The sequence below is a fragment of the Diadema antillarum genome, unplaced genomic scaffold, assembly GCF_040938485.1.
Source record: "Diadema antillarum isolate AM-2024a unplaced genomic scaffold, OU_Dant_1.0 seq00000321_RagTag, whole genome shotgun sequence".
Classification (NCBI taxonomy): Eukaryota; Metazoa; Echinodermata; class Echinoidea; order Diadematoida; family Diadematidae; genus Diadema; species Diadema antillarum.
In genome coordinates this window covers 339,612-353,486 of record NW_027271340.1, presented here as the reverse complement: position 1 = coordinate 353,486, position 13,875 = coordinate 339,612, and the positions used below count along the sequence as shown (strand labels likewise).

Sequence of the window (13,875 nt, the reverse complement as noted above, 5' to 3'; positions counted from 1 at the left end):
CAGACCGTTGGAGCATCTGACTTTCATGTCATTTATGTGCATAAACCATCTGGGAGTTTGAAGTTTTAATTGACGATTTTAATAGCAACAGTCCATGAAAGCATGTAAACTCTAAAACAAAAATATGATTTTTTTTTTGCTGATTTGCTTATAAATTTATTTGACCATAGGAAGTGGTATATAATATCATGTGTGTGTGTGTGTGTGTGTGTGTGTGTGTGTGTGTGTGTGTGTGTGTGCGTGACATGTTTGTGTGCTCGTATATGTGTGTGTGCACCTCATAGGATACCACGGGGACTTTTCAACGAATGATCTATTCTGAAAGCGTTTCTACGTCAGTTCAAAGTTATTGTTGTTGGTTTGTTTGGGTTTTTCAGAATCTCCAGAATCTCACATTTGTGTAAAACAAAAAAAGTCCCCAAAAGAGCAGTATGCGTGAAGACATCATAGACCAAACTGTATTTCACCAATACAATATACACACAAAAGATCTTATCTCCCAGGATACGGTCGCAACATCTTCTTGGATGTTTTGTTTTTATGGATCATTCGCCATCTTTGGGTTCGTTTGCATCTATTCGTTCGTATCACCATGACCGCTGTTGAGTCCTGAGCAATTGATGTGACAAAGATCACGACCAAGTTGTCACACTTGTATAGCTTTAAAATCAAAAGATGAAAATATCTATGAACACTAACGCAGCTACGCAAACCTTCAGGACTAACAAAGAAAGATTATATTTAATTAACTAATCTCTTGTCATAAGTTCTTTGATAAAAATAAATGTTTGCATATTACAATTTCCAGATCTGTTTCTATAAATTGTGACGAAAGGATATCTACGGGCATCGGATGACTGCGTTTCTCTTTTGTCTTTGTCAGAGAGCGGGAAGGAAAAATAGCTGTATAGGAGCAGAGTCTATCTCCCTTCTAAAGTCGACGATTTTAGATCATGAAGAGCTGCGTTATGACGCATCGTTGTAGCTGCCGAACCGTCGTCACTGATAGTCGCCCGTAGTCCCCGGGGAGCTAGATATCGGTGTTTTCCATTCCCTGATGCATGTACAGCGATCTGTCAATCAAAAATGGGATGCAGTCCGTTGCCTTAACTCTCTCAGAGTCTCCATCTCACAATGTCGTCGGCGCCATATACAGATAGGTGGCCAGTGGCATTTGAAGGCTTAACCTATATAGAGTTCCTCTCGTCAAGTCGTCTTCGACTCGTACCTCGGGCTTCGCGTAAATAAAAGCGGCAAAGAAACAGGGCATAAGAACAGAATTACCGTGTTTTTACAATACGCTTTAATAACATGCTCTGTAAACACATATTCAATACCTTGTAATTGGGGGAAATACAAATGCCGCATAATTTTCACAAAACAAAAGACAAAGATAACCGTCTCATTCTGAAAGGAGATCTCATTTATTAATGAGCTATTCACAAAGCAGTCTGTACATGATACAAGTCATACATTTTCATCGAGTTCTTATTATCTGACGAACGTGAAATCAGTGCGAAGAGAATCACGTAGTGATATTTCGATAAGTGAACACGTAACAACCTTTAATGATAAGAAAAGGAACAAAATCGACTTATATCCCTTCAATGACGGATTGAAAAGATGAAACCTTTTTTTTTTTATTCTTTGTCATTTGACAAGTGATTTCTTTCGGTTCAGTTGAGGTCATCATCGTATTTTTTATCATTGACTTTTTTTTTGCATTGAGTGATCGATGGCTCTACAATCAGGGCATATCAAGTGTCACGTGATGTTCGGTGAAATCGAAGCGCCACGCATGCGCTCTAAATGGCTCTCAGCAACCGTGTCAAGGATATGCGATAGACGGCTGACGTCGAGACGGAAGCTATTTTTGCCAATTATTGATATTGGTGCGTGGAGGGGCATCCAAACAGGCGCGAGGGAGAGGGGAATTCGCGCCAACAACTTGCTCACCGTGGTTGTTGTTTTTTGATGCAGCATTCGCATCGATGTTGAGAGAAGGCTAAGCTATAGACGTGACTCAAATTAGAGAGTGTATCCGACGTCACCCCAATGTAGGGCATCGACGTGAACTGCGTGTGAACCCTCCCGTCCTGCCGGTATTATTTCATTACCTCGATTCATCGACGTGTTTACTTTGGGGGCAGCATGTAGGCTATCGCAGGCATTCGGATACATGCTATCGCTCGATCGGCGATTCCCACTCCGAGCGGTGGGTGATGCGATGCAAGGTCCTCGCCTCGGATGTTACATCTATCGCAGTCTCGTTAACACGTGGTTTTGCTCGCAGCAGAACTCAACCTAACCTTCTAACCGCAATATAATGATGACGAAAAACGATATCCGAAAACTAATCGCCGTGCTCCAAATTTCAAAGTCTAATGCGGGCAGACCAAGACAGACTCTGAGTGGGGGGTGGGGTCGCGTCACCGGCGACGCACCTAAGAGGCTGGTGTGATGAGGGGAACTCGTGGACTCACCTCCGCCAACACCACTCGAGGACCTAATCAAACAATTTGGATACGGCTGATTTCAGCCAATCAACGCCCTCCCCGCATCGCCTTGTGTGTTTTTTGTATACTGGCTTCTTTTTTCCATTCTTTGACTCGATTTTTTTTTCTTTCTTGCTACTTGTCGGGATTTCTATGACAGTCGGAGAATAAAAACCCACATCGCAGGATTTGCGGCGTTCACACATGTTGTGGAGAATGCGGCGGAGACAGCGATCCAAGTCTTATGTAGATATCGATGTACCGCTCCTCTTGTAAAAGACTACCAGGAGTCAATCGAAGTACAATTCGGAAAACTGGATTAAAAGTCATTCGTAGTGGCGATTGAATTATAGAAGAGATAGCGAGGTAAGTTCTACGGATGAAGACAGGCTGATTTTAGTCTTTTTTTTTTATCGCGATCTCGAAGAAAGGTGGCGAAGCTGTGTTCGAAAGGAATGTAAGCCACCAAGTTTCGAAGTTGAGTGGCGGATAAAGAAGAATTAAGCTCCCGTGGTGATTCAAACCTGAGAGCGGACATGTCGCACAGTGTCATCTTGCGAGTGGCCGTGGTCCTGATGTGCCTCGTCACCGTGTCGGAGTCGTGCAACCCGGGCCGCTCGGGCAAGACGTCCCACCGTCCACAGAACCGCACCCCGCTGCAGTACAAGCAAAGGGTGCCCAACATCGCCGAGAACATGGTAGGGGCCAGTGGCCCCGCAGAGGGACCCATCGCCCGCGGTGACGAGAGGTTCCACTCGTTGTCGCCGAACCCGAATGGCGACATCGTCTTCAAGGATGAAGAAGGCACCGGAGCAGATCGTCTCATGACACAGGTAAGTTCTCATGCACGGCTGCCAGTCTTTTCTCTTATTAGAATCGTCGTTTTTCATGATCAAGGTACAATGAAAAAAAAATGTTGACTTTGTCTAACTGGGATTAAATTTCGATGATGCCGAAATATCAAATTGAAAAAAAAGTGTTTCTGTTTTTTATCTGAATGGTTTTATCAGATTTGACGCTGATCCATAGCAAGTTGTAATGTTATTCTTTTCATGAACTTGGTAAAAGCGTTCTCACGGATTAACTCTTATGCAAGACAAAGTGTAATAAGAACACACTCGCGCACAAATTCGCGCGCATACACTCGCACTCTGTCTCTTTAACACACACACGCACATCTCGTAACTAAGTGCATTATTCATGCGGTCAGCTTCGATTTCACACATGAGTATGAAGGACTCTGTGATCAATATTTCAGAGGGATTCCCTCCTGGATGAAATTTATGATACAACATCAATTATCTTTGTGGGTTAATGCATGATGTTGCTCGCGGCATGGTGCTTGCCGACGCCATTTCTGCACTCTCGGTGGCGATGCTTAAGCTCGCTCTCGCCGAACTCTGGTTTAATTTGAGAAACCTCTTGGTAGGGGAAAGTGTATCATTCTTCGAATGTAGTTGCATCAGAACGACGAGCACGTTGCATACTTCAGACTCACACTACAGTTTCACACAAGCACACAAATACACACACATGCACAGCTCTTAGTATACTATGTTCAACACAAGGCTTACGGGTCAAAATCCTGTCAGTCCCCGCGACTTAATATGTAACGTATAAAGTCTACAGATCAAACGCCTTAACGACTGTTTACCTTTGATTAATTTAAGCTCGTTGTATCGTATGGTGATTCACTAGAACGACTACGGGCAAAATTCCTTTGCTTTCCGGTTATTAGTAGATGCAGTGCAATCGCGGTGAGCCAGCCGTTTCATTTCGATGAGAATACTGTCATGACATGACACATTTAACTCTCTCAGCCCATTAACCTGAAAATGCTATTGACATTGTGTACAAACAGGTTTCCACAGGTGACGAATGAATTAAAGTCAAGGACAATATCAAACCCGCATCACAGCATCTTTAAACACATCTTTGCTCCATCGTAAGGAGGGGGTGAAGGAGTCTGCTACTCGTCACAAAGTGTGCACCCCATCTAAGCACCAGCAGAGTGTGTATGTATTGTGCGATTTGATTGTGCACAGTGCACGGGTTAATCTGGAACACCAATCCAGGTATTGTTCCGATGCGGTAGTAGAAGACAGAACTGTTTCTACATAGGATATAACGTCTTTAACGAAATCGCTGACTTTGTTAATAGTTTGCAGCGCTTAGTACAGTTTGCTTAAGTGATCACTGGCGTTAGAGTCGTTCTGTGGCGCACGGTTTATGGAAATCGTGTCAAAATATTTTGCCTGCCCGTCGAAGCAGGCGCTTTGTTCCACCACCGCAGCATCTAAACGGCTCTCAAAACGACGAGGCGAGAGATTATGCTCAGGTGAAGTTTGCTATATAAACTTAGGGCTCAGTGGTCGGTGATTAGTGGTCAGTAGATACCACTTTTTTTTTTTCTGGTACACGAGCAGCATACTGTGTCTGCTGCTATCACTCGAGTGCCATCCTACAGTTTCACGGACAGGTATAGCTACCACCTGTTACCTGTATCTTAAACCCAGCATTTATCCCCCATCTTTTTCTTGTAGACTTAAGGTAGTTTCGGGTTTCTTAACTTAAACAATACAAAGGCCCACTGTCATATACATTTTCACCCAATTTCGAAATAGCACTCTTTAACTTGGTCATAACAATCACAATTCCCTTCCGTCAGAGTGACATTTGGTACATGCACGTCTTTTAGTAATAACAATTTACACTAACGCGTACAAAAAATGAAACAATTAAAAGATAACACACATCAATTAGGCACGTAGAAAAACCTTTCATTTCTAGCAGAAAGATGACTCCTGACCAATTTTACACTAAATCTCTAAGATCTGCACCCATTCAAAATCTATGGCCAAGTGTGTGGAACAGGACAGAAATGGGAGCTATACCCCTCCCCCAGCAGTCAGCAAAAAGAAATACTGACATTGAACACGTCTCGTTCGAAACAGCTTCATTCCGAAGATATCACAAAAGGAGAGGGGGAAAAGTAATGGTAGATACTTTTCTACTGTGCGTGTGTGCGTGTGTGCGTGTGTGCGTGTGTGCTTTGTGCGTTTGTGTGTGCTAGGGGTGGGAAAACCCACACACTAATGGGCCATTTGAACTCCTGTTGCGGCTAGTCGACAATGGCCACTGCAAATAATAGCGCGAACATCAAAACATCTTTAATGAAAAATTGGGACGTATCACACGCCGATTGAAACCGGAGAGAGAGGGGGGTCAACGCTGGGGGCTCTCCGCTTTGCTGCTCGCCCATATAAAGAAATGGCGTCACGAACTAATTGCTGGAAACAGTTTTGCTTTCTGATTTTTTCCTCTCTCCTCTGTACTCTTTGCCTGTGAGAAGTAAGCTAATCTGGCGCGTTCGCTCCACCCTGAACACTTCTCTCTCCCCTCTTTTTACCTGTCACCCCTTTCCACTTTCCCTCGTTTTCTGATGATCCTCTTCTTACTATTTTTTATGTAATGTTTGCCATGGGGCTATTTTCTCCTATTCCTTCTCTTCCTTTATCATTTTCATCTTTTTTCTCTCATTTTTATAAAATGCTTCTTCTCCAAAGATTATGGTGATCTTCTCTTTGCTTCATTTTCTTCTCCTCTTCTTCTTGTTCGCTATATTATCAACTTTCAATCCTGTATACTGCGTAATAAATTTCAAATTTCAAATGATTTCATTTTCACAAAAAAAAATGAAGTAATACAGAATAATATACATAACGCTTACATGAGTAAAGAACTTTTTTAAAAGAATTTCAAATCCCATAAGCTTCAATCACAACAAGCTTCAACAAGTTTCAATACGTAATGGACCATTCCTGTCTAACAAGAAGAAGAAGAACAAGAAGAAGAAGAAGAAGAAGAAGAAGAAGAAGAAGAAGGAATAATTTTACGTATCATAATAATGTAGGAAACTTGATGTTATGATGGACCACGAAGCTCAACTTGGAAATTTCAGAAATTAAACTGTTTTATTTTTTGTGTCTCCGTACAAACGATTGTTTGGTAGAGTTCGGTCTAAAAGGTCTTTCATTCAAGCAGTATTCTAACCCATCCTCTTCCTAGAACACATGTACATCCTTCAGCATGTTCTCATCTCCACTAATCTTGTGTACTAGCAGCGGACAACCAATCAGAAAACTCGAGATGTCTCTGCTATGAGTTCGGTAATGGTTTACTCAGAAGGCCCCATTCATTGGCTGCCTTCGAGAAAGTTATGGGAGGGGAGCAGGATGGTTTCCTAGCAACGTGATATCACAACTTCCCGATATCTTGTGTCTTACGGAGAATCCGTCACCAAATTAATGCGCTGTTACAAGCAAACAGAGTATGCTATCATTACGCCAAAACAATTGTGAACTGAACGTAGTACCTATAAACTAAGTACTAGATTTTTCTCGGCACAACTTTTCCCTTTCTTATTTTTTTCCCCAAACAATTTTCAATAATATCAATTTCCTAACCAAAGTATGAATGAACAATACACTCTATGATAATCTACTTTCATCTTTGTACGCAAAATACCGCTTAAATGTCAGACTTTCATATTTTCTTCAGATCTTATCTTGGAAGATTGATGACCTTTTATAACAATATTTGGAAATTAATTGGTACCCCCGGCAACACCATCTATGCCATGGTCGATGGCTGGCGAACGCCCTTTTGATAAAATCTGGTGTTTTAAATTTGCTCACACTTTTAAGGCATCGCTCTTTTCTATGTTTTCTGTTAACTTTGCAACAAGCGGCAATTGAAAACTTTTCCTCTGCCATTACAAGTAATATGTACGCTGTATAAATGTGACGCATAGTTGTTGTTTTTTTTCATCAAAGTAAGCTTGTTGCCTGGACGTAACGACTGTACGTAAATCTGCATAAAACATATGGACGATAGAATGTTGGTAATTTCCTACCCTTGTTCACTCTCATTTACCCTCTCTTAGATTTGGCTTTCATTTTACTTAATATCTTTCTTTATTTTTTGTTTTGTTCCTAGTTTTGTCGTTGTTGTATAACTGTTCCTTTAGGTTCACATTTCTGACTTTTTCCTTTTTCTTCATCGCTTTTTCTCAATATCGTCCCCTCCTCTTCTCCTATCTTCTTTTTTTCTGTATCTACATGGCTACAATAACCTCTACCATTGCTTTGCTATTCCTTCCCTTTTTCTTCTTCTTCTTCTTCTTATCGATAGATTATTCCCCTATTTTGTATCTCGGCATCAAAAACTGGACTTTTTTTTTTCACGAATTTGATCGCACGTAGAATATTTACGCGCAGTCCATTCACAGAGATACAATGGGGGTTGCTGCTCTGCGGAGTTAGCGTGAACCGTGGGATTATTTCCCGCGCGCGAGAATCCCGTTCGCTCTCGACATTTTACCTGCACTGGTCTCTCTCTCTCTCTGCTTCCTTCCCGTCGTACGAATATGGTAAGTAATGAAAGAAAAACAGGAATTCGGTTTGTCAGGACATTCGAGACTCGTAATTAGAATGATGGAGTGCACAGCCAGCCAGCGCGGACACGCATTGAGCTCGAGATCCAATGTGAAAATACAGCATCCCTGCGCCAAGGCGTCACTGGAGATTCACTGTCTGACCAAGGGTCTGACGAAACACGGTGTTCGCGCCCTTCGCCGATTCTCTCCTTCTCTCGCTATCCTCTCTTTCTGCAGTCTCTCCTTTTCCATTCACTCCTCCTCTCTCTATCCATTCCCTCTTCCTCTTTCCATGGAGACAAGACCCGATTTTATTAGGAGGAAGGGTTACAAAAACAAGCAATGAACCCGAGGACTGAACTTTGGCTATATGCGTAAGGTGTTGATCTTGTTTTATGTTTCCGAACGCGAATAGCCAAAAAGTATGTCGACTGCCCCAGTCTCTGAACAGACTGGCGGACACACTTATCACAAGTCTGTATCATATTACACAATATGCCGCCATTTAAGACACAGTGCCAGATTTAGGCAAAATAAGACTGAGCTTCGCTCTGATACGAAAGTGAAAAAAATCGAAACATCATTAACTTTTTTTCTATTTTTTTTTTTGTAAATGCACGGCGGACATTCTTAAGTGGATTGAATCAAAGAAATCCATGAACAACTGCAAGAAGTGCATGTTGGCTTGATGAGTGAACACATGGTATTCAACTTTGATATCAAAGATCGGAAATGTAGCCTATGCATCTCTGAGTTTAAAGTGCGGATTCTCTCTCGCAAGATCTATCATTATTCTCCCTACCTAAACATGTTATACATTGATATATACACATGTACATTTATGTATCCTTCTCTCTGTACAAAACACACACACACACACACACACACATACACACACATACATTCATATATATATATATATATATATATATATATATATATATATGAAAAACATACGTTTATAAATATTAGAATATACATTGTATCTGGTAAGAATGAGCCTGTGAGCCAGAAATGAAATTTGGCCAAGGGAGTGTGTTTGGCCGTGAGGGTATGTTGTGTGTATGATAATAATGATATGCTAATATGCACAGCTAAACGCCAGATTACTAGTACAAGTCGAACAGTATATGGAATCTTTAGACAGTGGTCTTGCGACGGATAGTACAGGTAGCATTCATGGGTTGACGATATCACATACAATTCGGCGTTCAGTCTACAACAGGTTGGGGTGTTTGCGCGTCTTTTAGCAGGCGACAGTCAGCTCAGCACTGCTAATGCTCATGGCGCGAGGTTGTATGTCACCGAGACCTTATCATCGGCAACGAGTGGCTTCTGGGTGTGGAGGGGCGAAAGAAAAAAGAGTAAAACGTTTTAGGTCAGGTCAGCGTTTTTACTTGAAATGAGAGGTGATCTAATTACAGTTATTTAGTGTCTTTCCATTGAGTGATCCTTTTCAAAGATTCCTTTCTACTGTCTTTTTAAGTCAATCTGAATGATTGGATTCAACACAGTGTTCCGTTCCATGCGAATATCTTTGCATATACCAGATTAGGGGAGATGCAGATGTAACTATATAATAATGAATATACGACACACTGAAGAAACTCCCAGTAATATAAATCATCTCGTTTGGGTTTTCTTTTCAAAAATCTTGAACGCACGTTGAAAAATGTAAAGGCTAGAAGAAAACAATGAGTAAGAACAATGTGTATAAAATGATGTTATCGACGAGGCATACAGTTGCATCATTATAGCTACAGACATCACAAAGATTATGCACGCACTATGAACTGTGAAATACCACGACAGTTTTACAGGCAAGTATCAAACCTGACCATCGCTTTTTCATATCTCTGCAATATAAATGAACATATTATTGTACACGTGTGCATAGTCCTGAATATATGTATATATATATATACATATATATGTTGCGAATTCACGTATTGGCTCCAATTTAAACGAAGAATAAAACCGGTAATGCAATATTTCGCCAATATAGAGTTTATTGAGCAACTCAAATTTTCGGTGGCTTCCATCCACCTTCTTCAGGAGTCTCGACGCGGAATGTCAATGTCAAAACACAAAACATTTATGTTTTGACATTGACATTCCGCGTCGAGACTCCTGAAGAAGGTGGATGGAAGCCACCGAAAATTTGAGTTGCTCAATAAACTCTATATTGGCGAAATATTGCATTACCGGTTTATTCTTCGTTATATATATATATATATATATATATATATATATATATATATATGTGTGTGTGTGTGTGTGTGTGTGTGTGTGTGTGTGTGTATTTGAAAAAAAGCACTTTGTTCTGGTAAAGTTACGTTGCGCTTATGACTGTGTATATTTTTTTGTTGGAAATTAACAAAATAAAGAATGAAATATATATATATATATATATATATATATATATATATATATATATAGAGAGAGAGAGAGAGAGAGAGAGAGAGAGAGAGAGAGAGAGAGATGTGTATTTAAATATTACTTGAAGCCTAAAGACTGACAAAGAGAACTTTTAAGCTTATTTTACGTAGTCAACATCATAAAAATATACATGGAATCGCAACTCGGTTCATATGAGGGAAATATGTTTAGTTTAAAAAAAAACACACTCCAAAACAAGTATTTAAGAACAGTTAAACAGCGTCATATTATACATAAAATAAGAGTTTTCGTTATTCTACAAGCACCAACTTAGCTGAGCAGTAAGTTTATATAATTTTTGTGTGGTTTTTTTATCACTCATTGATTTAGCACTATAGGAGCTGACAGAATCTGGATTAATAATACTCACCCGGAAACAAGATCTCCCCTTTTCAGATGATTAGCATTTAATGAGTTCATAAAACAGTCAAAGAGTAAAGTCCATGCAGTGCGATTTAAATGACTAAGATTGTGTAGTAAGACCGTGATATGTACATGGTGTATATGACAACTATATCTACTAATGGACACCATCTTTCTGGTATACGATATTCTTGTTAGAGTATCTTTCGACTATTTATGATGGCAATACAGCATATATCTTGATCATATCTGACCTCAACAGTATTAAGGGTCATTCAAATGCATCGAACCCACATTTATATTTCTTCTATTCCGGACAACATGATTTCAGCAGTTAGACAGAAATAGGAAAATTAATCAAAACAGTGTCGATTTTCTGGTAAATTTCCCTGAGGGTCTCAATGCATGAATTAAAGTTGTTCTGCTAAAGGTTTTCTAGCGAATCTTTCATATTCTATTTCAAAATCATACGTTGTATTAATGGAGAATTAATGATTTGCTTAAGTTGCTGATATCATTTGAGACAACGTCAATGGTGTATTTGTATATAGTGTATATATACATATACATATATATATAAATAAATAAATAAATATATATATATATATATATATATATATATATATATATATATATATCTTGAATGAGTTTTTAGCAATACTTTGATTCGAGCGTGTCTTCACACCTCAATGTGGTTAAACTGTTGTAAGGATATATAAATACACGCACATCGACCTCATAAAAAGAAAACCTTTTAAAGTAACAAACAAAACGAGTTTCGTTTGATAGTTAAGATAATTGTTGTTTGTATGTTATCATGTCAGGTGAAACTGAAGCTTATGAATTCTCATTACATAATGAACTCTCATGCCACAGTCGATTCTGTGTATTTTTTTTTTCATTAGACGAAGAAATATGAAACATAAAAAACACACATTTAAGAATAGACTATGAATGCTGAACAGGGACATAATGATATGGGAGATTATAAGCCTTGATTATTGTTATGAGGGGATCGTATTGATATCCACAGTAGTCAACATGAAATGTATCTTTACCTAGGTTCATCAAGGTTGCTTACTTAGCTGAAGTACAGATAAGGTGGCCAGGTAAAGCAAATATCATAGATGCACTTCCGAATCAACTTCAGCTTGTCAGAAGAGAATTATCGTCTTATGTCATTGTGACTCTTAAAGGCATTATTTACCATTTGCAAATGAAACAAAAATCCAGCTTTAGTGCTTCAAAATAGTTCTAAAATGCGAGTTAGGGATAGAACAACCAATATGTACACATGTTAATCAGTATAATCAATGTTAAGTATTGCTAGATATATAAAATTTGAACAATAGTTATGTAAATAAAATTGTTTCTAGAATAAACCGTCTAAAGTTACAGTTTATTGATATCTCCTTATATTCTAGGCTTTATTGCTAAATTTTTATATGGTAGGATGTTTTGCGATACAACTGACCTGCACAGTCATATTATGCATCGAATTTGATAACTCGAATATCTTTAAATGCTCCAAATGGAAAACAATACCTTATGAAGTAGAATCGACTTTTCCTATTCCATACACACGCGTCACACTGTGTGAATAGTTTATGTTTCTTTGTCCCTGTGTGAGTGTGTGTGTGCGTGTGTATGTGTGTGTGTGAGAGCGTCCGTAACACATGTCAAGGTATAAAAATACAGTGTAGGGTGGAAATCGAAATATTGGGAAAGAAACTATTTGGGTAATTTGTTGGTCAAATGTTAAAGCATAGACGAAGCAAAAGGGACTTTCTGGTGGGTTTTAATCTGTTTGTTTGTTTGTTTGTTGTTGTTGTTGCTGTTGTTTTTGGTTTGTAAAGATTCAGTATGAAATATTCAGTTAAGATTGATACCATACCTTTTGAATAACTGTATTAACTAAATTGTATCATTGACAACCATCTGGGATGAAAACTTCAGATAATAAAGTTATCACACCAGGGTCTCGCTTTAAGAAAAGAAAAAACAAATACTAGTAAGAACGTTATTTTTAAGGGGTATACACTTCAAGCTGCAGACTTTGCCCGAGTAACCCGCCCGCACAGCGAGCGACACCTTTGGCAGTTAAGAACGAGAAAAACAAAACAAAACAAGACAAAACAAAGCAAGACAAAGCAAAAACCAACAAAAGAACAAACTGCAAAAACAAAAAGCCATCTTTGCGTCTCCTTTCTTTATCTTCCATTTATCACTTTATCTCGATCCCCACTCGAATAAAGATAAATGAAGGAGGTTAAATTGATAAAGGTTCACGGACATGCCGTGCACTGTGTGCCTTCTGATCATAAATAGAGGACATTTAGATAAGGTAGACTTCAAATGTGTTGATACAAAAGGAAACAATCCCTCGTGCGTCACATTGCCACAACGCAATATTTCTTAGATTAGTTTAAAGGCTGGCATGCCTAAAATTTGTGAACTCGGAGAAAGTTGAGTTTCATCACTGTCCACGATGGAATAAGTTAGAAAGTGTTTCTCTGAAAAACACCTCAGTATCACGAAAGTGGTGTCTTACCATAATAACAATGAGAAGAATAGTACGAGACCTTAATGAATAGATACAAATTCATTAAACTCAACTCAAGCATGGTTGGCAATCATACTTTTAACGATTCATCTTGCAATGTGTTGAAAGAGGCTAATATCATCTGACACTACACAGGGTGCTATAACCGACGACTCTCCTATAAGTACCTATCTATGATGATACATTTTCACCATCAATCAGAAAAAAAAACAATGATTTTACGTGTGTTCCTGTGGCACAGTACTAAGGTGTATGATCAACTGATGATAAAATTACCAAGATTCATTATCCGTTTCATTCATTTTACATCTTCATCTAACATCTTACATTTTCAGAATTTGTAAGGCATTTTTTATTTTCAAAAGATGTGCGATTGGTGACTTTTTAAGGGAAACGAAATGAACTTTCTTCCATTTTAAGATATGGGCTTAATCAGATAGTAAGAGAGAGAAAGTAAATTTGAAGAATTGGTTACTTATCTTGATAAGATGAAATAGGAACAGAATGTACCGTACACCCTTGTGAAGACGTTCATGCATTTCCTCTTCAATAAATAAATTCCTTCAGTTATAATTGAA

At 38.9% G+C, this 13,875-nt stretch overlaps 1 protein-coding gene across 1 annotated transcript in view; it reads left to right on the top strand.

Annotated features, from left to right (window-relative positions):
- Positions 1 to 2,599: 2,599 nt before the first annotated feature.
- The window catches only part of LOC139730573 (sonic hedgehog protein-like), a 28,336-nt gene continuing 17,060 nt past the window's right edge, over positions 2,600 to 13,875 (top strand). The window contains exon 1 of the mRNA XM_071641425.1: positions 2,600 to 3,328. Coding sequence (XP_071497526.1) covers positions 3,032 to 3,328 — 297 coding nt within the window. The 5' untranslated portion in view covers positions 2,600 to 3,031. The remainder of the gene's footprint in view (positions 3,329 to 13,875) is intronic.